The 25082-nt window shown below is 39.0% G+C and overlaps 1 protein-coding gene across 3 annotated transcripts in view; it reads right to left on the bottom strand.

The window, feature by feature from the left end:
• Positions 1–25082, bottom strand: part of CORIN (corin, serine peptidase) — a 251514-nt gene that overhangs the window by 48284 nt on the left and 178148 nt on the right. For all 3 annotated transcript variants that reach the window (XM_001153181.7, XM_009447950.5, XM_063808926.1), the window contains 5 exons: positions 22192–22423; positions 18865–19010; positions 10713–10820; positions 2263–2376; positions 328–438 (listed from right to left, as the gene is read on the bottom strand). In XM_001153181.7, the coding sequence (XP_001153181.1) occupies positions 328–438; positions 2263–2376; positions 10713–10820; positions 18865–19010; positions 22192–22423 (711 nt within the window). The remainder of the gene's footprint in view (positions 1–327; positions 439–2262; positions 2377–10712; positions 10821–18864; positions 19011–22191; positions 22424–25082) is intronic.

Here is a 25082-nt window from a genome sequence, read left to right as displayed (position 1 = left end):
GAAGGGCAGACTATCATTAAATTTATTGAAGTTGGGTTTTAATGAAGAGTTTTTAAATCCTCTCCCAGCAATTATATGACTACAACATTTTCAACCCAAACGTTTTTCCATACAATATAGATATTTCAAATAGAGAAGTAGCTTTGTGGGGAAATTTTCTGTGAGTTGGAAATAACACACATAGATCAGCACTATCAGCTTTTATAACAGTAAAACAAAATAGATGAACTTGGTCAGTAAAATCCAGGAAGTAATTTAGGATCCATTCAGCTTCAGTGGCTGACAGGCATGAGAGAGTACAACAGATGGCAGAAACAAGTAGCTCACCACAGTCCCATTCATCTGAACTATCTGAGCAGTCGGCTTCACCATCACACCACAGGTCACGTGACACACACGCATGGTTTGCACATTCCAGCTCATCATCTTGGCAAAATGCTGGCATGGGGAACAAAAAGTGAGAAGGAAAACATTTTAGAAATAAATGCGATTATCACTAACATGCATATCTTCATGTGCCAGCAGGAGCATGGAAAGAAGAAAATATGTGGTCACTGAGGCTTCCAAACGGGCATAAAAATAGAATAACAGAATTTGTAAAATATTATTTAATAGACATCAATACATACAAAGAGCATTTAAACAGAATTACTATGTTCAAGTGACTCAATGTTCTGGTTCTAACAATCAGACTGAATAAACAGTACTCACAGCAGCAGAAATACCAAAGATCAGAGAATGGGCTTAAAGTCTGCATGAGCAGAGCATGAGGGATGAACAGACTGAAGCCGCCTTAGAAAGAAAACAATCTCTGTCCACAGAGATGCATAATACTTTTTTTTTCCATCTCTATTATTAAATGACTCTCTGAGTCATACATAGTTCTCTTTTGGGTTTTAAAAATTATAGTAAATCTCCTTGATTGCCTACTTAACAACCATTTCCTTTCTCCCTCCTTTCTTTAAGGGAGCCCGATTCTGTTCAGGCCCCTACACCAGCCATCCCCACTTCCAAAGGAAGATCCTGATTAGTTTAAGCTGGGCATGGCATTTTTCTGTCTACAGTTTTTTTGTTTGTTTGTTTCTGAATACAATTAGTAGTCCAGGAGTAAACATGTGCTCCGATATCAGGGCCTTGACCTACGGTTGTGTGATTGTGCTTCACAGGACAGCTCCTGCCCAAACTCTGCTGCTGTGCCATGTGCCCTAGCCTGGGATAGGAACAACCTGGAGAAAACAGCACCTTTTTTTTTTATTGGTTCTCCCTGAGTGGTGCTTCTTTTTGCAGTTCAGCTGTTTGTAGGAAGTGTCTTTTCTAACTACACAAAGACTCCTGACGGCTAGCTGTGACTCCGCCCAAAGTTGACCTGAGCGAATCTCTTAATGATATCTTGGAGATATGAACACAGTTCTTCCTCCTTCCAGCTGGACATGATCAAGGAAGCATGGTGCCCCAGATGCCCTTGGTAATGTCATATTTTCACCATTGTGGGAGCCAGCCTGAGTTGAAGCTGAACTGAAAAAATCACAGACAAAGTGCTAAACTGCCGCATACAGCCTCAAGAGTCCACCTACTTGACTCTATATGATAATATAAAACATGTGATATGTATATGATAATAAAAGATAAATGTCTTCATTATTTGTCATTTTGATTTGGGCTTTTCTGTTATTTGTAGGTAAAACATCTTAAGAGACATAATTATTTTCTCGCTCTAAAAGCAATGGCCATTCACTTAGAAAATGTAGAAAAGATAGAAAAGCACAAAAATTTAATAATTATACCACCCAAAGACTATAACTGTAAACTTTTAAATATGACTTTCTGATCTTTTTCTATGTGTGGATATATGTACTTTCAAAACTCAGGACAATAGTGCACATAATACTGAATATTCTGTTTTACTCAACTAATGACATATAATGAATCCAAGAGAAATTTTTCTTCTCTAATTTAATTTTAATATTTGTATATTATTTTCTTTTATGGTTGTAGTTTATGTTCCCTATTATTGAATATTTGGAGGTATTTTGATTTTCTCATATTATAAATAATGCCAGAAGAATATTATAGTGTATATATTTTACACATATTTAGTTGGCTTCTTAGAATATGTCTTTACAAGTGGAGTTTGATCAAAAGATGTGAAAATACTAAAAGATTTGTATGCATATTTACACACTTTTAGCTTGTATTCAAAATGAGACTTAACTGGTGTTTAAAATAAAAATGCTCTGTTGACAAATTCGCATAAGCACTTACAGCAGTTTTTCTCGTCCATGTAATCAGGGCAGTCTGGGAACCCATCGCAGATCACTGTGTGCTTCAAACATTGTTTATTGGATGGACATTCCCAAAGATCTCTCTCTTTACAACCTAGAGACAGAAGAAAAGGTTATTTGCAATAGACGTGGAATTGAAAATAATGATAAATTCAATCAATGTAGAAAAATTACGCTATAAAGGCATGATGTTGGCAGGGCGCAGTGGCTCATGCCTGTAATCCCAGCACTTTGGGAGGCTGAGCCGGGCGGATCACAAGGAATCACTTGAACCCGGGAGGCGGAGGTTGCAGTGAGCCAAGATCACACCACTGCACTACAGTCTGGGCAACAGAGCGAGACTTTGTCTCAAAAAAAAAAAAAAAGGCATAATGTCTTTTTTCTTAAAAAGTTTTGACCTCTGCATACCATGAATAATATAATTTTGAAAGTAGAAATAACCAATAATATTCATATTGTGATATAAATTGTACAGCTCTCCTAACAGAAGATCAAAGGTGACATTTGGGGCCAGGCACGGTGACTCACGCCTGTAATCCCAGCACTTTGGGAGGCTGAGGTGGGCAGATCACTTGAGCTCAGGAGTTGGAGACCAGCCTGGCCAAGATGGTGAAACCCCATCTCTACTAAAAAATACAAAAAACAGCAAGGTAGTGCGTGCCTGTAATCCCAGCTACTTGGGAGGCTAAGGCAGGAGAATCATTTGAACTCAGGAGGTGGAGGTTGCAGTAAGCCAAGATTGCACAACTGCACTCCAGCCTGGGTGACAGAACAAGACTCTGCCTTTTAAAACCATATAATTAATAACTGAATCAGGATTAGAACCCTAGTCACTTTTCTCATGTATTTTCTATTCTTTTCTTTTTTGAGACCAAGTCTCACTCTGTCGCCCAGGCTGGAATGAAGTGGCACGTTCTTGGCTCACTGCAACCTCCACCTGTCTCAAAAAAAAAAAAAAAAGTGACATAGGGGACATGGAGAAAAAATTTAAAAGCATACATTAACATTCATCTTTAACTGTTCCCTTTTCTTTCTGAGTGAAATTGCTGTCAATGCATAAGACTTATCTATAAAATAATGTTATGCTTTTAAGCAAATATGCCAAAGTCTAGTGATCTAAATGCATATCACCTTAAAATGTAATTTCATTCTACAAATCAGGAGGCCATCTGTTTTTTTAGCAAAAGAGGCTCCTTCTATGCCAAACAAAACTAGTTTAAGAGCCAGGTGCAAAAGCTATTACTTTATGGTAGTCAGAGATCTAAAGTTGGAAACTTCATCAATTAATAAGAGAAATGAATATAATTTGTACAACATTAATGTAATAACTTGAACTGTAATTTGCCTATGAAATAGCAAGCACTTGTGATGTATTTAATAAATGCCATTGATGATTCATGTGCGGTGCATTTCATATGCCTGCTAAAGTTTGACAAGAGTCTAATGTGTTTATGTCATTCCGGTCAGATCCCTGGCCCCGGCCAGGCCGTGAAGTACATGAAGGAAGAGACTACATGGCAAAAAAAATTTGAGTACCTTCCACCCCCTTGGCTAGAACAATGGCTAGCATGTAGCAGGCCCTCAACATGTGTGTGTTTTAAGTAGAACTTCATTTCATGTAAGGAACAAAATGTCTCTGGCTCTCAGGAAAATATAATTTATTTTAAGGTCAGTGAAATGCAAAGCAGTGATCAAATAAGAAGTTTCTTAAACAATGTTATTGTTCATCTAACCTACTACAAATAAGTCGAACAAATTATGTAGATGATTGACTCAGGTTTCTTGGAATCCATTATGAGAAAAAAAATTGGTTTTCAAACTTTTCATTAAAAACATTTATAAAAATAAGTCACCCAAAATGCTTACTATAAGCTAAAATTAGATTTAGTGTGTTTCATCATCCAAAGATATAGGAAATAAATAGTGAGAGTCTTTCACTGGCTGATAATCCGGGGGGGTCTTAGGCCCAGGGACATCCATTCCAAGAACTCACAGGGACATTATTTAGAGTTTTCAGCTAGTAGAGGATCCAGACAGCATCTGAAAAGTTCTGACAATAAGAGTCTCTTGAGATTTGAGAAAGAGCCTGAAGTCTGTCCTCTGTGACCCAGCTCCTGCCAAATGGTACAGTCTGCTCATTCTACCAGAGAGCAAAAGACATCAAGAAAGAGGGCTCAACACTCCATGCATGGTGCCGACCCTTCTCCAGGGCTGCTCCTCTGCTCACAAAACATACCACTTGCTAATAGAGAATGAAATAAAATAGCACGAGTTTTTCCTGATGATTCCCAAGGCACATTCTTCTTAAGACTACAAGGAAGAACTTCGACATTTGGAATGAGATGATGAAATACCACAGAAATAGATCATCTGGGACAGAAGGCCGCCTAAAGTGCATCCTCACAAATAATAATAATAATGATGATGATAATGAGATATCATGTATTATCCACTATGTATCCACATTCTAGATATTAGCTTTAATTCTTAAAATAACACTATAATGTCAGTATTATGCTCACCATTTTATAAGTGAGGAAACTAACATTTAGAGAAATTGAATCCCTCCACATCACAGCTCTACGGAGAAAGATCTGAATGGGATCCAGGTACAAGTCATCAATTGCAGTCCTTTGTAAGATGCGAACATGAAGTATGCGTAAGGGGTAGGAGCAGTGGAAGCACAGCTTTAGAGTCAGACAACTGGATTTGAATCCTAGTTCCAAATCTCACTAGCTGTGTGAGCTTGGGTAAGTTACTTAACTTCTCCAAACTTTGGTTTCCATACATCTAAAATACAAATAATAATGCCTGCTTCATAGGGTTGCTATAAACATTAAAGGAATACTCCATAAGCATTCACTTTTCACCTCTCCATGTCTTCTCTTTTCTCATAAAAGTTTGCATAGCATAATACCTCCTTTGTGGAGTTACAGTGAGCACAAAAGAAGTAGGATAAAAGAGAGATATATTAGTTACATGGGAGATAGTATTATTTTGAGAAGAAACCACTTACTTTGTAAAGTGACATTTTGGTGCAATTATGTTTTAAATGTATATTCTAACAGGAAAAGGATATGATTCCATCAAAAATTAAAAACAGGCATGGATGGGATGGGCTGTTTAATGCAGCTGTAGGTTATGAAACCAAATAATTGTTGATGTCAGAATAATAACCTCTCCAGCACAGAGACAATAGCAACAACCAATAATTGAGGATACAGTGTTCCAAAAAAGTGACCAACTCATCCCAGTTTGCCAGGGATTTAATTGATTTGAGCACAAAGTGTCCCTTGTTCCAAAAGATCCCCATCAGTCCCAGGCAGATCTGGTTGACTGGTCACACTAAGTGTGCTAAGCATTCATCTGGGTTTTTTGCTTACTCTATCTCTCATTTTCACAAAAACTCTGTGAAACAGGCTGCCCTGACAGAGGCAGTACCCCCCCACCCCCAAATGGAATACCTTGTTTCTCTATAAAAACAGTTGTCATTACAAATAAAGTCAGCAAATCACCTAAAAGCAGATGCTTTTTGTTCTGTAAGAATCTCTTAGCTATGCAACTATAGAGTAAGTAGGTCCACTCATCCTCTTGAGTTGAGCTGCATGAAATTTTTAAATTCTCACCCTTTGGAGTGGAGCCGCTCACAAGGAGGAAGGAGACAAGGTAATACTGCATTATTGAGCTGACAAAGGCTGGAACAGTCTGGATCCAGCCATCCTGGACCAGTGTCTGCCCCAGGAAGTGGCTGTGGATGTGACCTATAAGGAGCTGTAGCAGCCAGAGTACAGGCCTAACAGGTGTGAAGAGCCTTCTACAGCATGCAGGATCCTGGACAACAAAGCCCCTTCCCTCAAAGCACGGCTGCAAAGGGCTCTGCCTCTGCACCTGCTATAGCAGCTGGAACAGAGGACCTGCTTCCCACTGTGGTCTAGGCCTGATTATCAGGGCAGCCATACCAGCACAGGCCATCCAGCCACCATCCAGCTGGAAAGTCGCAGCAGCCTACCCAATTCCTGAGTCACTTCCCACTTTTAGCAGTGCCATTTTTATGGCATGCTCTTCACATATGGGTGGCCCAGTCTCCCGTGAAAGAGGCAGGATGAAGGAATGGATGGGACTTTAAACTGCATGGCTCTAATCCTAAAAAGAGAGAACATCCAACCCAAAACCAACACTGTCTCCAGGAAAAGACACCATCCATCTACCTGAGTTTACTATGTGAGCCAGAGACCTCCCCCAGCCCATGCTTTAGCCTGACAGACCAGCCCACTCTCTTTTGCCATAAACAGCTGTCAGAAACAAGACTATGCTAGACAGGACTCCTTCCCTCAAGGGAGATGGCTGGGGCAGCCTTTGAAAGGAATCGCCTCCTGATTTTCCACCACCACAGCAGGTGAGTTCCCAGTTATTAGCTTCTGAGGATGAACAGGGCATGTTATAAGCATTCCAAGCTGTGAGAGATAATGTGGGTGTTCTCTGCATCTTACCCAGAGAAGTAAACTGACTGGCCAAACGTCACACAGCCTCTAAGGCTAAGTAAGGATGTAAATTCAAGTCTAAGTCTACGCAGGACACTCTGCCATTCCAGTCTGCCTTCCCAAGACACCACAGAAGACGATGAAACAGTTAACCAAGTATTTAAAGGGAAGGAGAAAATTTCCCCCTTAACATGGAAAATTAAACCCTACTGAGTGATGAGAAATCAATCCTGAAAATTCCTCCTGAAAGCACATTTGTGGATATGCCAAAGCTATGGACATAATGACTCTCACTCTTCTGCTAGCTACAGAGCAAAGAGTGGTCTCCTCCCCAAACAAAGAGACACAAAAGCATAGAGACTGGTAGTATTTGGAGTGTTAAGAAAGCCAGTTAAGCCCTTCTGTGAGATAACTCATAGAAATGCTATCCAAGAATCCAAAAAGAAAACATGCCTTTTGGAAACTCTTTGAAATCAAGCTGTAAAACCCGTAAATATCAGAGTCAGATCTTCTAATACAACCTAAGGGGATTCTGACTTGAAGAAATGGCTCAGGTTATATTTAAAGGTTTTATTTTATTTAAGATCAAGAGGAGACCAAAGATAGGTGAAGAACTGATTTTTGGTCATCTGAAGATAAACAGAAAGTCACTTAATGACACTCAGACATTTGCATTGCTGTCAATCTTTTCTCCATATGATGTATACCATTTTACTTAGAATAGTGATCAATTAGTAATTTTGATTCTGTGTTCATGTAATAAAGGATTTTATTTTGACAGTCGATGTAAAGCACCTGTTGTAGCTACATTTTCATGTGACTGCTCCACTGGGAGTTGCTGCTTGCTTGCATCACAGCCCAGGTACCACCTGCTCTTGTAGCTGACCCAAATCGTGGAGGTAAAGCCTAGCAAGAGATAACCTCAGCCTCACACACTCAAATCTATAGAGTGATAGAAAAGCTGAAACATACAATCCCTTTGTTGTTTTCCTTAGCTCTCCTTTCTTTGATGTCATTCTTGATCATTTATTTTCCCATGTCTTTCCCTCATGCTCCACTGCATGGCTATCAATGCTTGGAAAATGTTACGTTGAAAATAAACTCATTTATCAAGTTGCTAGTTTTACAGGCAGCTCCATCTATATCATGTATGCTCAATTACTGACATACCATCAATCCTTAAGACAATGCAGTTCTTCTGTACTGACACAGTGCAGATTCTGCTCAGCATTCCCCTGTCTCTTAGACTTCCTTCCCATATCGGATTTGCATAATTCATCCCAACACTTGCTGAAAACTTTTCTAGTAGTGGCATTTTCAACTCTTGTTTACATTGGCAATTACACAATCAAAGCAGCCTCAACAGCAAAAATCTACCACAAGAGCTGGAGACTTTTAAGAACAATATTACTGATTGCTAAATTCTAATGCATATATTTTAAAAGTGTATTTATAAGTTAAGTGCTTTGGTTATCATGTTTCTCCATTACAAAAGTGCCAAAGAAACAAGAAGTAATATCTCACACAATATTTATTTTATAACTGAGTTAAATAAGTATTGTTTTGAGGGGAAACTCAATAACCTTGTTAGAAATTCTGAGGGAGCTGCAGATTCACGACAATGAATAGTTAATTGTACAATTATTCAGTAAAGCTCAAACACTTAATAACACAACGGACAGAATAAGTCAGAAAGGCAAGAAGCTTGGGGTGAAACCCAGCTTTGCTGGAGCTGGTGCTTGCATTACCAGATGGTGTGCCTATGCACATACGAAAACAGAAAGACAAACAGCAAGGAGGCAAATGGAAACAGATGACTTCCTATTAATCCTCTGTTGAGCCTTCATCAACCTGACTTCCTTATTTGATTTGAAGTGGTGTGTCCTCCCAAATCACTGAACAAGCCCATTCAAATGCATGGAGAAGTATCAAAGGGGAACGAAGTATGTAAAGTTTTCTATTGTTAGTCACTTTGGAAAACTTCTCATAAATTAGTACTGCTGGAGCAATTAATTGAACTCCAAATGTATTATTTCTTACCCACTTTTAACTTTCCTTAACTAGAGCTCTCAATAGTGCTGTCAATTATTTTTAATTTTTGATAGAGATTAGACAATATATTCTATTATTTTGGTGTGCCTTTAATTGTGTGATTAAAATACTGGTGAAAACCAATTACTTAACTAGAAACCTGATATTTTAGGGTCGTTTAAACCCTATACCAATATGATAGTACTTTAAGTTTATTTTTTGCAGAATATGTTCTAGAACTCAGAACTTTTTGTCTTGGTAAAGTTGTTTTGTTTTGTTTTTAACTAAGCTTTTGTATTTCTCAAATATTTAGTCCCCTACAACAAATTTAGGTCTAGCCACCCCAACAAAGTATCATGCAACCTCTTTGAACCATCTAAGATAATCTATTTTAAATTGCATCTCAAATACCATGACCCATCAAAGTCATAGTTCAGTGAACAAATCTAATACATTCTCAATAAATCACTTATATAAGGCATATTCAATGAATTTTGATTTATTTCTTTACAAAACCAAAAACCACAAACAAGCAAACAACAGTAGCTTCTAAAAACACTGTACATTCCTCCATAACAAAATTACCCCAGACATTGTACCATCATTCTGACAGCTGAAGTTTTCCAGAAGATGCATTAGTCCATATTTATAGGAGCTGACAGGATTTCAGTTGATTGCTTGTGACATTTTTGTCTAGATCAGAAGGGCAATGTTTACCACCTAAAATTCACTTAATGGAGCAACGCAATATTTCATACTTCAAAGGCCAAAAGAATGAAATTATTTCAAAAGATGTACTGCCTTATGTGCTTATCATGAAAGTGTCAATTCTTCTTAAACAGGAAAGGCTAAATAATCATAACCAAACAATTCTGTGGATAGATCTTCAATCATTTTGCTTTCCTCAAAAACACTGTTTATTAAAGACCATTGTCTGACTTCTATTCCCTAATACATTGTGGTTACAAGTACAAAGATTTGCAGGGAAATATAATGACAACTAAGTCCACTCAAATTACCATTGGCATTTATGGCTTTTCCACTGGTGATTTTGGAACTCAATGGCAGAAATGTCAAGAAGAGTTTTATCCTTTGCCGAAAGAGAAAAAATATGGGAGGACATGAAAATGAATCCCAATTAGACTGGGAATGATGGAGTCTGAACTCTGAATGTTGGAGTATGAACTCTGCCTTCATGCATCTAGATGTCTATTTAGCAACATGGGAAGCATACGCAAAGACACTATTATTCTGACTTTAAAACTGATAACAATGGCTTTATAATTTAATAACAAAAATAATTCTTTACATTTGTGAGGTGCTTCTCCTTTTAATAAGTGTTTGCAAATATAGTAGTGCCCCTCCACCCTTATCAGAAGTTTCAGTTTCCACAGTTTCAGTTATCCCTGGTTAAGCATGGTCCAAAAATGTTGGCACAATACAATAAGATATTTTGAGACAGAGAGAGAGAAACCGCATTCTCATTACTTTTCTTTCGGTACATTGTTATAATTGATCCATTTTATTATTGTTGTTGTTAATCTCTCATTGTGCCTAATTTATAAATTAAACTCTATCATAGGTACATATGTGTAGGAAAAAGCATAGTACTGCCTATATGGGGTTCCATACAATCTATGGTTTCAGGCATCCACTGGGGGTCCCGGAACATATCCCTACGGATAAGGGGGAGGGGTACTGTATGTATCAGGGTTATATAGAAGTGTAATTTAGAGGAAATCAAGAGTCAGGAAAAACACTTAAAATATATGCCATACTGTTCAATAATTTAAGAAGTAAAGACATTAGCATTGAATCCTAGTCCTACTATCAGTGAATAGTTTCCATTTTTAACAGTTTCTTATTTTATTCTAGTTATTACTGTACATTCAAGAAAAGTACCATTGCACATACATACCACAGTTTTCCTCATCACTGTCATCGTCACAGTCGGCCTGGCCATCACATCTTCTGGAAGCCAGAACACACCGTCCTGAGCGGCACTTGAAATGACTAGGTGAGCATTCTATTAAAAACAATATTACTGTTAAAGGGCTGAAAACCCAGAAACATCAGCTAATTTATGTATTTACATGTAGGATGTTGTCAAGGAGCTTTTACTGAAGATAAGGGTGGTCTCTTGCAAAGCGAAATAGCCATTTTGCTTTGGCATTCTTCTGCCTGCCAATCAGCATCTTTCTCCTTCATTCTTGGCCTCATCCCTCTAGATACGCGGTTTAACGTCTATGTATTCCAATGATTAATTTTCTTTCCAAATGGGACAACCCAACAATTGCCAGAGCCTGATATGCCTTGTGGAGTCAGTGCTCCTGACTACCTAGCGGCTCTCAATGTGTCAAAATCATTTCCACACCCCCATCTTTCCACCTAGTCCACAATTCCATTTCTGTACTTAATGATCCTATGTTGCCATGGTCCCCAAATGTTTTTTACTTGAAGGAACCAAGGTTTGATGTTCACCTTTGCCTTCAGGATCACTAGTATAAAAGCATCCACACATAATGGGCTCTGTGAGTAAAGTACAGTTTAAAAAACACCTGGAGTACTAATTAAACTCATCTCTGAGTTCATTATTTTTAATTTTAAAATGATTTTTTGGGGGAAGATGGAGCAAGATGGCCAAATAGAAGCCTCCACTAATTGTCCTTTCTGCAGGAACACCAACCTGAACAACATCCACACAAAAAAGCACCTTCATAAGAACTAAAAATCATATAAGCAATCACAGTACCTGGTTTTAAATTCAGATCACTGAAAAAGGCACTGAAAAGGGTAGGAAAGACAGTCTTGAATCACCAACACCACCCCTCCCCCATTCCCCAGCAAGAGCTGCATAGCACAGAGAATCTGTGCACTTGTGGAGCGCTTGTGGGACTTTGCATTGGAACTCAGTGCTGTCCTATCACAGCAGAAAGCAACACCAGGCAGAGCTCAGCCAGTGCCCATGCATGGAGGGAGCATTTAGATGAACCCCAGCCAAAGAGGAATCACCCATCCCAGTGGTCAGAATTTAAGTTCTGGCAAGCCTTACCACCACAGGCTAAAGTGTTTTGGGGTCCTTAATAAACTTGAAAGGCAGTCTAGCTCACAAGGACTGCAATTCTTGGGCAAGTCCTGATGCTGTGCTGGGCTTGGAGACAGTGGACTTGGGGGCATGCAACCTAGTGCATGCCACAGAGTGGCCAAGAGAGTGCTTGTGCCAACCCTTCCCCAACCCCAGGCAGGCACAGCTCGCAGCTCAGAAAGAGACTCCTTTCTTCTGCTTGAGGACAGGAGAGGGGAGAGTAAAGAGGATTTTGTCTTGCAACTTGGATATCAGCTTAGCCACAGTAGAATAGGGCACCAGACAGAGTCCTGACTTAAGGCCCCCATTCCAGGCCCTAGCTTCCAGATATTTCTAGACATATCTTCAACCAAAAGGGAACCCACTGCCTTGAAGAAAAGGGCCCAGCCCTGGCAGCATTAGTTACCAGATGACTAAAGAGCCCTTGGGCCCTGAATAATCAGTAGCAGTACTCAGGCAGTACTTCTCATGAGCCTTCGGTGAGACTCTGAGATGGGCTGGCTTCAGGTATAACTCAGCACATTCCCAGCTGTGATGGCTACAGGGAGAAACTCCTGCTTGAGAACAGGAGAGGGAAGAGTAAAAGGGATTTTGTCTTGCAGCTTAGGTACCAGGCTTGGCCACAGTGGGGTAGAACATCAAGTGAATTTTTGGGGTCCCTAATTCTAAGCCCTGGCTCTTGGATGACATTTCTGGATGTGCCCTGAGTCAGAGGGGAGCCCACTGTCCTGAAGTGAGAGTCCCAGGCCTGGCAGCATTCACCACAGACTGACTGAAGAACCCTTGGGCCTTGAGTGAACACTTGTGGTTTGGTAGTACTTGTCATAGACCTGGGGTGGTAGTGATCATGAGGAAAAACCACTAGCACTCTTCCATTACCTGTCTGTGGAAAGAGGAAGAGTGAGAAGAACTTTGACTTGTGGCTTGGGCACCAATACTGCAGAAATTCAAAGGATCATCAGAGTCTACTATGAGCAACTATATACCAATAAATTGGAAAGCCTATGAGAGATGAATATATTCTTAGAAATATACAACCTACTAAGATTGAACCATAAAGAAATCCAAAATCTGAACAGAACAATAACAAGTAATGCTATTTAAGTAATACTTAAAAGTCTTTCAGCAGAAAAAAAAAAAAAAAAGCCTGGTGCCCAGTGGTTTCACTGCTGAACTTTGCCAAATATTTAAAGAAGAACTAGTACCAATTCTGCTCAAACTACTCCAAACAATAGAGGAGGAAGGAATACATCCAAATTCATTCTACAAAGCCAGTATTACCCTGAAACCAAAGCTAGACAAAGACACATCAAAAAAAAGAAAACTACACACCAATTTCCTTGATGAACATTGACGTAAAAGTCCTCAAGAAAATACCAGCAAACTGAATTCAACAACACACTAAAACGTCATTCATCATGACCATTTAGGATTTTTTTTTTTTTTTGAGATGGAGTTTCTCTCTTGTCGCCCAGGCTGGAGTGCAATGGCATGATCTTGGCTCACTGCAGCCTCCACTTCCCAGGTTCGAGTGATTCTCATGCCTCAGCCTTCCAAGTAGCTGGGATTACAGGCGCCTGCCACCATGCCCAGCTAATTTTTATATTTTTAGTAGAGACAGGTTTTCACCATGTTGGCAAGGCTGGTCTTGAACTCCCAACCTCAGGTGATCTACCCACCTCAGCCTCCCAAAGTGCTGGCAAGACAGGCATGAGCCACCGCTTCTGGTGACCATTTAGGATTTACAGGAGTGATGTAACATATGCAAATCAATCAATGTGATACATCATATCAACAGAATGAAGGACAAAAATCATATGATCATTTCAGTTGATGCATTTGATAAAATTCAACATCCCTTCCTGAAAAAAAATCCCTCAAAAAACTGGGTAAGAAGGAACATACCTCAGCAAAATAAAAGCCATATTTCACAGACCCACAGTTAGTATCAAACTAAATGGGGAAAAACTGAAAGCCTTATCTCCAAGATCTGGAACATGACAAGGATACCCACTCTCACCACTGTTATTCAACATAGTAATAGAAATCCTAGCTGAAGCAGTCATAAAAGAGAAAGAAATAAAGGGCATCCAAATTGGAAGTGAAGAAGTCAAATTATTCTTGATTGCAAATGATATGATCTTATGTTTGGAAAAACTTAAAAACTCCGCCAAAAAGCTACAGAACTGATAAACAAATTCAGTAAAGTTGAAAGACACAAAATCAACATACAAAAATTAGTAGCATTTCTATATGCCAACAACAAAAAATGTGAAAGAGAAACCAAGAAAGTAACCTCATTTACAAAAGCCACAAATAAAATAAAATATCTGGAAATTAACTTAATCAAAGAAATGAAAGGTCTCTGTGATAAAAACCATAAAACACTGATGAAACAAATTAAAGAGGATATAAAGAATGGAAAGATATTCCATGTTCATGGATTGGAAGAATCAATATTGTTAAACTTTCCATATTATGTGTATTAGGCCATTCTTGCACTGCTATAAAGAAATACCTGATACCAGCCAGGCGTGGTGGCTCATGCCTGTAATCCCAGCACTTTGGGAGGCCAAGGTGGGTGGATCATGAGGTCAGGAGATCGAGACCATCCTGGCTAACACAGTAAAACCCCTTCTCTACTAAAAATACAAAAAAAAATTAGCCGGGCATGATGGCGAGCACCTATAGTCCCAGCTACTCAGGAGGCTGAGGCAGGAGACTGGCGAGAACCCATGAGGCAGAGCTTGCAGTGAGCGGAGATCACGCCACTGCACTCCAGCCTGGGCGACAGAGTGAAACTCCGTCTCAAAAAAAAAAAGAAATACCTGATACTGCATAATTTATAAAGAGGTTTATTTGGCTCATGGTTCTGCAGGCTTTAAAGGAGGCCTAGAGTCTGCTTGGTTTCTAGGGAGGCCTCACGAAGCTTACAATCATGGCAGAAGGTGAAGGGGGAGCAGGCACATCACATGGCAAAAGCAGGAACGAGAGAGAGAGAGAGAGTTGGAAGGAGGCACCATGACCAGATCTCCTGTGAACTCAGAGTGAGAGATGGTTCAAGCCATTTATGAAGGATCTGCCCCCATGATCCAAACACCTCCCACCAGACCCCATCTCCAACACTACGGATTACATCTCAACATGAGATTTGGGTGGTGAAAAATATCCAAACTACATCATTCTGCTCTGCCCCTTCCCAAATCTCATGTCTTTCTCACATTTCAAAATACAATATCTCTTCTCAATTGCTCCCTGAAAGTCTTCACTAATTCCAGCATTAACTCAAAAGTCCTAAGTCCCAAATGCAAAGCCTTATCCCAAATCCAAATAAGTTCCTTCTACCTATGAGCCTGTAAAATCAAAAGGAGGTATTTACTTCCAAGATACAATGGCTGTACAGGCATTGGGTAAACATTCTTATTTCAAAAGGGAGAAATTGGCTAAAAGAAAGAGGCTATAGGCCCCATGCGAGCCCAAAACCCAGCAGGGCAGTCATTAAATCTTAAAGCTCCAAAATAATCTCCTTGGACTCCATATCCTGCATACAGGGCACACTGGTACAGGGGTGGGCTCCTAAGGCCTTGGGCAGCTCTGCCCCTGTGGCTTTCCAGGGTTCAGTCCCCATGGCTACTTTCACAGGTTGTTGAGTGCCAACAGCTTTTCCAGGCAAAGGGTGCAAGCTGCCAGTGGATCTACCATTCTGGAGTCTGGAGGGCAGAAGCCTACTTCCCACAGCTCCATGAAACAGTGACCCATTGGGGACTCTGTGTGGGGGTTCCAGCCCCACGTTTCCCCTCTGCACTGCTCTGACAGATGTTCTCTGAGCCATGGCTAAAGGTAGAGCAGCCTGGATGCAGGGAGCAGTGTCTCAAGGCTGCAAAGGGCAGTGGGGACCTGGCCCTGGCCCACAAAACCATTCAGTCCTCCTAGGCCTTAGGGTCTGTGATGGGAGGGGCTGCCTGGGAGATCTCTGAAATGCCTTCAAGGCATTTTTCCCATTGTCTTAGTTATTAGCTCTTTGCTCCCTTTTGGTTATACAAATTTCTCCAGCAATTCAGCCTGCTTGAATTCCTCTACTGAAAAAGCTTTTTGCTTCTTTACCACATAGGTAGGCTGCAAATTTTCCACACTTTTATGCTCTGCTTCCCTTTTAACTATAAGTTCCAACTTTAAGTTATTTCTTTGCTCCTGTATCTGAGCACAGGCTGTTAGAAGCAGCCAGGCTATGTCTTGAACACTTTGTTGCTTAGAAATTTCTTTCATCAGATACCCTAAATTTTCACTCTGAAGTTCCAACTTCAACAGATCCTTAGGGCATAAACAGAATGCAGCCAAACTCTTTTCTAACACAAGATATGGGTGAACCTTTGCCCCAGTTCCCAATTAGTTCCACATTTCCATCTGAGATCTCATCAGCCTGGCCTTCACTATCCATATCACTATCACAATTTTGGGTCACAATCACTTAACCAATTTTTAGGAAGTTCCAAACTTTCCCTCATCTTCCTGTCTTCTTCTGAGCTCTCCAAACTCTTCCAACCCCTGCCTGTTACCCAGTTCCAAAGTTGCTTCCACATTTTCAGGTATCTTTATAGCAATGCTGAACATCTATTACCAATTTTCTGTGTCAGGCTGTTCTTGTGTTGCTATAAAGAAATATCTGAGACTGGGTAATTTATAAAGAAAAGAGGTTTAATTGACTCATGGTTCTGCAGCCTTTACAGGAACCATGGTGAAGACATCTGCTCAGCTTCTATGAAGGCCCCAAGAAGCTTACAGTCACAGTGAAAAGCAAAAGGGAAGTAGGCACATCACATGGTAAAGAAGGAGCAAGAGAGAGAGTAGGGGAAGAGATGCTACAGCACTTTTAAATGACCAGATGTCATGTGAACGCAGAGCAAGAGCTCACTTGTCATCAAAGAGATGACCCAAACCAATCACAAGGGATCTGCCCCCATGATCCAAACACCTCCCATCAGGCCCCATCTCCAACACTGGGGATTACATCTCAACATGAGATTTGAGCAGGGACAAATATCCAAACTATATCACTATGTAAAGCAATCTATAGATTAAATATAATCCCAATGACATTCTTCACAGAAATGGGAAAAAAGTCCTAAAATTCATATGGAATCACAAAAGACTCAGAACAGCCAAAGCTATCCCGAGCAAAAAGAACTAGAGGAATCACATTACCTGACTTCAAATTACACTACAGAGCTATAATAGCAAAAACAGAATGGTACTAGCATAAAAACAGACACATAGGCTAAGGGAACAGAAAACTGAGAAAAGAACTCATACATCTACAGTGAACTCATTTTCAGCAAAGGTTTCAAGAACACACACTGGGGAAAGGACAGTCTCTTCAGTGAATGTTGCTGAGAAAACTGGATATTCATATGCAGAAGAATGAAATTAGACCCCATCTCTCACCACATACAAAAATCAAATCAAAATGAATAAAGACTTAAACCTATGACTTCAAACTATGAAACTACTAGAAGAAAACATTGGGGAAACTTTCCAGTACACTGGACTGCACAAAGATTTCTTATGTAATATCACATGAACACAGACAACCAAAGCAAAAATGGACAAATGCGATTACATAAAGTTAAAAAGCTTCTGCAAAGCAAAGGAAAGTGAAGAGACAACTCACAGAATGGGAGAAAATATTTGCAAAATATCCATATGATAAGGGATTAATAACCAGAATATATAAAATGCTCAAACAACTCTATACAAAAAAAAACTAATAATCTGATTTAAAAATGGACAAAAGAGCTGAATAAACATACCTCAAAAGAAGACATACAAATGACAAACAGGTATATGAAAAGGTGCTCAACATCACTGACTATCAGATAAATGCAAATCAAAACTACAATGAGGTATCATCTCACCCAAATTAAAATGTCTTATATCCAAAAGACAGACAATAACAAATGCTAGCAAGGATGTGGAGAAAAGGGGATCCTCACCCACTATTGGTGAGAATGCAAATTGGTACAACCACTAGGGAGAACAATTTGGAGGCTTCTCAAAAAACTAAAAGTAGACCTAATACATGACCCAGCAATCCCACTGCTAGGTATATACCTAAAAGAAAGGAAACCAGTATATAGAAGAGATTTCTGCACTCCCATGTTTGTTGCAGCACTATTCACAATAGCCAAGATTTGGAAGCAACCTAAGTGTCCATCAAAAGATGAATGGTTAAAGAAAATGTGGTATATATATGCAATGGATTATTATTCAGCCTTAAAAAAGAATGAGATCCTGTCGTTTGCAACAACAAGGATAAAAGAAGACGTCATTATGTTACCTGAAATAAGCCAGGCACAGAAATACAAACTTCTTATGTTCTCACTTATTTGTGGGAGCTGAAAATTAAAACAAGTGAAGTCATGGTGATAGAAAGTAGAGCAATGGTTGCCAGTGTCTGCGAAGGGTAGTGGTGGGGGAAAGCAGGGTTGGTTAATTGGTACAGAAATATAGTTAGATAGAATGAATAAGATCTAGTATTTGATAGCACAACAGAGTGATTACAGTCAACAATAATTTATTGTACATTTAAAGATAACTAAAGGAGTATAACTGGATTGTTTGTAACATAAAGAAAGGATAAATGCTTGGGGTGATGGATATCTCATCTACTTGATGTGATTATTATGCACTGTATGCCTGTATCAAAACATTTTAGGTACCCCATACATATATACACCTATGTACCCACAAAAATAAAAGAATAGAAATAGAAAATGACTTCTTTATTTTTAAAATGAATGCAATATCTAACAGATGAGTGCCAAATTCTTCAATGCAATCAAGTTCACAAATTCACTCACCTAAGCAGCCTGATTGGAAACTAAATAGAAAACAAACAAACAAGAAGCCATAAATAGAAGAAATTCAAAAGGTAGCTAACATGTTCATCCATGTTAGATACCCTGCTGTAATTAATTTTAAAATTAACCTTCCACATATTCATCAGGCATCAGGCAGGTTTGATTGTCTGAATTTTCCTCTGGAAATTGACTGCAATCTGTGTCTTCAGGCCACTGTAGGCCCACAATCCCAAGAACAGACTCACAGCGTTCTTTAGAGTGTTCACACAATGCCCTAGATGAACAAGAAAGACAAAACATTAGAAGCAGAAATAGCTCCATCTGAGACAGATGTTATAAATTTATGTCAAGTTTTAATTCTGTGTATGTGGCATGTATTGTGGGTGTGTGGATATAAAAGATGCACATATATATGATAGGTATTTGGGAAACCAAAATGAGTAATATCTCCGCAAAGAGTATACATTCCAGCACCACACTTTCACCAAAAGAAACTTTATTGCAGAAATAGGTCTAAAGATGTTTCCAGGACACAGATTCCCTTCTCTACATTGCCTTTCTCATTCTGTCTTCTGTCTTTGAAGGAGACACATTCTCCAACCTTTTGTTCCAAACAGGGAAGTCTCCAACATCACTTTGGATAGTTTGCCACCAAAGTCATTGAATCTATACAACACCCTCATCCTCAGAGATCTCCCCCTCTGCAGACCAGCCTTGTGAGCCATCTCATGTGCCACCTTAGCTTGCCTAAGGCATGGCCTCCCTTACTTCAGCTTCCATCAATATTGGTGAAAAGCTTAGGACTCCTTCCAAACCCACTTACGTAGAGCTCGAGTTGGTTAAAATGTTTGTTTTTTGTTTTAAAGAAATGATATACTATTGTATCAGGTGCTTTTGTGCGTATTATGTCTTTTGTCTCCAGAATATTTTTAAGTTAAAGTATCAGCGTGCCTCACAGAAGATTTCTTTACTTCTTTTTTTACTTCTTATGGAAAAAAATATGATTTTTGTCTCAATATATTACTAAGAAATTAGTTACATAGTTAAAAAAAAAAACCTAACCAAAGTAAGTTCCTAGGCCAATATACTCTTAATGGACTCAAATAAACACTTACTTATCAAAAGTTTCAAATTTTATACACTAATTCAACCAAGTTCTCATTTTTAAGATAAAATGGGAGACAGATCTTCCAGAAAGGCCAGCTCCAGTCTTGCCCAAAACTGGTAGAGAAAGTGTAACAATCAAATGAGGAAATTTCGGAGAAAGTTCTGTCTAGGTTTAAGTCTGGACAAAGCTCAGCATAACTCAATCAACACTGGTTTAGCCCAGGAATTTGTGGTAAAGATAAAGCCATGGTATTTCTATATTAGGTCAGGAAAGATGGAAAGTTCAATAGTTGATAACTGCCTGTTGAACTAACTAGTTTTGTTGCAGATTTATAAAAAATGTATATAACTCAATTGCAACTGCTATTTTAAATTAGTCATATGATACTTATTTGTACAAAAGACTATATAGTGCCTGACTCTACCACTTCCAATTTTTTTCTGTAAAATGGAAATTACAACAATATGCAGCAGCACAAGTCCAGGGGGTGCTGTTCTTATCATAGTCCTTGTAGTGTTCAGCCATAGGTAGCACCTCTGATGATACACACCTCAAAAGGTTATTTTGAGTACGCTACAGCATAACAATCCTCAAGTATTTAGCCCATTGTAAGGACTCGATGTTAGATTTTTCAGTCTCATAGCTAAAAAATTCAATGTTAAAATTAATAAACACACCTAGCAAAAGCAACTATGTATTGCTTTATGAACTTATTAGCATATTATTCAAAAATTTCTTATAAACAAATATCAAAATATAAAATTCGTAGTGATAGACACTGAAAATGAAAGATGTATGGGTAAACCTGAAAAAAGAAATAAATTTATCTAAAAGAAATTTACCAAAATTTTGATTGAACAACACTTCAGGATCATCCTTGGTCTTATGCATTTTAATATGGAACTTAAGCCCTGAAATTATAAATTATATCTGGATATAAATTCACATTTATATTTACAGCAGAAAATGCTGCTTCAGGGAAATTTTTATCTACATATGAAAAGAAAGTCAAATGCCAGAAATTGTTAAGTACTATTAAAAGAAATTATTCACTATCACTGACCTTGCTTTGCAAAAGTGAAGTAAGATTTAAAAACAGCTTTTTAACATAAAATTGGTAGATGTTTTATTAGAGATACTTTTAAAAGTACTTGGCAGAAATTTTCAGGTATTTTTCTACACAAGCTAACATTTAGTTTTATTCTCTCTATTGGTATAATTTGTTCAGTTCCCCAAGTCATTTTGAAATTTTATTATTTCCTGTCCTGTCTCTATAGATGCCCTTACTTTGTTATCCATTTGGTATTCAGCATATAATTTATTGTTTTCTCTTCTGTCCACTATAGTAATAGTACTGCTTTTTAAAAATACTCTGTGTGACTTCTGATCCCAACATATGGTTTCTGCAGTTGCTACTCGCATTTAGGCCAGCACATTTGTATACCTACCCCTTGAGGGAAAACAGCACTGAAGAGAGTAGCAACTCACTTCTGAGAGTCATCTTGTATATGCAAACCCTCTGACTACAATGCCTAACACATGGCGCAGCAAAGGGACAGACTGCCAAGAAGCTACTGTGTTCCTGTGCTATCATCATAGCTATTGTCCATTCAGGGTTCATTACAATGAATCAGAAGCACTTTACCTTCATTTGATCTCAAAACAATACAACCCAACAACCATTACTATCCTTATTCTACATGTAAAGGAACCGAGGCTGAGAGAGACTCAGGATTTTGTCTAAGGGCTACCTAGAAACTAGAGAAGGGTCAAGATTTTAACCCAAACATGGACTCTGGAACAATACTCTTGACACTAGAATATCATTCATATTCAAAGTCCAAGCTACGCTCTTGAAATAGCACATCTTATTTCATTCAAACAGGCAGAGAAATGTCAGCAATGTCCATCGCTGTCCAATCTGTGAGTCTGGCACTATGTCTTCTTATGTCATATCTCTAACAAGTGCTGTCAGAGTGCAGCATTGTAAACACATCAGTGTTGCCAGAAAAAGAGGCAGATATATCCCTTTTATACTATCGTACTTTTTTTAAAAAATGGCTTTTTAATACAATAGAATGAAATACCTGTGAATTTATTTGATTAAAACACATAAATTATCATCAAAGGATGTTCACAGCTCCCTTGTTTGGTACTTCGTTAATGAATTCTGACTCAAATATTCATTTTACAACTTCTACTTCTTTGTCTCACTTGTTAAATATAAAGTATTTGATAAATGCAGAGCTCCTTAGGGAAATTTACTTTGTCCAAACTCAACTAAGTCTTCACCCCTTGGTTCTCTCTGAGGCAAAATAAGGGACTGGGGTAGATCCCATCATATTACCTGCAAGGAGGGATACGCTGGCCTGTATTCACATCACATTTTGGTACCAAAATGGTGCAAGAAAAGAACATGAGGTATTTATAACAGTTGGTTTGAACAAGTGCAGGGAAAAGAGAAGACTCCCAGCTGATGGATGCTTCCTTTTGAGTCCTGTGGCCAAAATAATTTGGATAACTTGTACTGTTGTAGGGCAAATTCATGCAGAGTTCCAATGTAATTGGTTCACATTGACCTAACAAAGAAACATACACACAAATATTTATAAATTTCACATATAAAAACAACTTAAGTTTTACAAACCTGAAGTCTATTTTATTCTTTCTTTAGAGTAGCTAAGACTAGAATGCCAGTAGTATATAACATTTTTTATGGATATTGAAAATAAGTAAGTTGATTAGTGAAGTGCCCTGGCAACTAAGATTCATTTCTGTATATGTAGTTGCTAGCACTGTGACAACATCATGCTTTAGAAAGTCCTTCCTCATTTTTTCCCTTGGCTCAACTTATCTAAAGATGACTCTCTTTCATCATTCCTTTTATTGACTCCAATTCATCTTCTTCTTCTGATTTACTTATTACTACTAAAATAGGATAGCCCCATCATCTTCACTGTCACTAAACTAATTAATGAATTTGATCAAATAGGCAAGTAGATAACTTCTGTCTATATGTTTTATTGTTGATTAATGTGTTTAAATATAAGGCTACAAGATTTCAGGGCAAGAGGAGGCTCAGATCTGTTGGATACTTCTTGCTAATAAGACAAAATCCAAACCCCTTAGCTTGAAGTCTGAGGCTATTTTATACTTCAACCCTAGGCTAACTTTTCAGCTTCATTGCCTGTGATTATCCAATCAACAGTATCTCTGCTGTAATAAATTCTATTCCCTTATGACACCAGATATTTTAAGAATTGTATGTCTTTATGCACCCTGTTTGCTCCTCTCTTATCTCCTCTTTTATAACATGCTCATAATTATCTCCCCAAAGGTGGTCATGGTTCTAGCTGCCAGGGGCATACGGCACCTGCTGCCTGGATTAACCCTTTCCCATCTTCCCCACCAAGCTAACTCCTCTGTGGTCTGGAAGACTCAGCACAAATACCTCTTCCAGGAAACCTTCCTGGCCAACCACTCTTCCCATTACTACTTCCAGAATGAGTCTTTCGTGAGTGCAATAGCATCTTAGGCACATACCCACCACATGCTCATTGCATTCTGCCATATTCTTTATTTACTTACTTGCCTCCCCTACACAATCCTGAGATTTTTGTGAAATGAGACTTTATCTCTTGATCTCAAAGTCTACACCTAGCACAGTGCCAGAATGAAGGGAGGAAAATGTATCAGGGACTATCCTAGGCAATGTAAATGTAAGAGTAATGAGAAATATTGTCTCTGCCACTGAGGAACTCCACAATCTCGATAGGAAAAAGGATGCACGCACTGGTAGCTGTAGTAGAATGTGAACAGGGTAGGATAGAGTTTGCATGAACTGAACATTTGTGTATCTCCATTCATACGCTGAAACTCTAACCTGCAATGTGATAGTATTTGGAGGTGGGGCCTTTGGGAGGTGATGAGGTTTCAATGAGGCCTAGATAAGGGTGGCATTTATATGGGATTAAAGTCCTTATAAGAAGGAGAAGAGACTAAAGCTCTCGCTCTCTCAGCCATGTGAGGAAACGCAAGAGGGCAACTGTCTGCAAACCAGGAAGCAGCCTGTTACCAGAGACCAAGTCTGCCAGCATCCTGATCCTGCACTTCCAGCCTTCGGAACTGTGAGAAATAAATGTTTGTCATTTAAGCCACCCAATCCATGGCATTTTACTGTAGCAGCTTGAACATACGAAGACAGACATATTGAACAAAATGCTAGAGTCCAAAGGGAAAAGGTAGCGCAAGAGTGAACTGGGAAGCCCTCTGATATGGTCTGGCTGTGTCCCACCCAAATCTCATCTTGAATTGTAGCTCCCATAATCCCCACTTGTTGTGGGAGGGAACCAGTGGGAGATCACTGATAATGGGGCAGTTTTCCCCATACTGTTCTCATGGTAGTGAATAAGTCTCACAAAATCTGATGATTTTATAAGGGGTTTCACCTTTCACTTGGCTCTCATTCTTCTCTTGTCTGCCACCATGTGAGACGTGCCTTTTACCTTCCACCATGATTGTGAGGCCTCCCCAGCCATGTGGAACTGTAAGTCCATTAAACCTCTTTCTTTTGTAAATTGCCCAGTCTCAGGTATGTCTTTATCAGCAGCGTGAAAATAGACTAACACTCCTTCCAATGATAAATGTGGTTTGGGCAGCTTTGGGGGAATACAGTAGAGAGGCTCCCAGCTCCTTCTGTTTGCAGTAGATATGCCACATTCCCTGCGTGGAGAGGCAGGCAAGCAAGTGTCCTGGTAAAATTTGCCCAGGCAGACCAAAGACTCCATGCCTTATTGAGAGTGATTATTCAAATTAAATTTAATTATTTGACTAAGAAGTGGTATCCACGCAAATAGATTTGCAATAAGGACTGGGCTGAAATATTAAAACATCTCCAGGACTACTTCTTAATTTAAAGAATCCGAGGGTATCACAGATATTATATTTATAAGGAGGCTGATGTTGGCCTGATTAAAAAAAAATGATGCATGAAGTGCAATATGACTCTCAGTTTCCTGAAGAAGACACAACACTGAAAGGCTGGCATAATCTTGAGGATGAGTCAGAGTGGAGAGAAGACTAGACAGAAGAGGTTTGGGGTTGGTCGGTTCAGTTTATCCTTTCCTGTGATTTGTGAAGGAGGGGTTGGACATTATGGACTAAATGTTTGTGTTCCCCCAAAATTCATATGTTGAAATCCTAACCTCCAATGTGGTGGTATTAGGAGGTGGAGGCTTT

The sequence above is a fragment of the Pan troglodytes genome, chromosome 3 (assembly GCF_028858775.2).
Source record: "Pan troglodytes isolate AG18354 chromosome 3, NHGRI_mPanTro3-v2.0_pri, whole genome shotgun sequence".
NCBI lineage: Eukaryota > Metazoa > Chordata > Mammalia > Primates > Hominidae > Pan > Pan troglodytes.
This window is presented reverse-complemented; position numbering and strand designations above follow the sequence as displayed.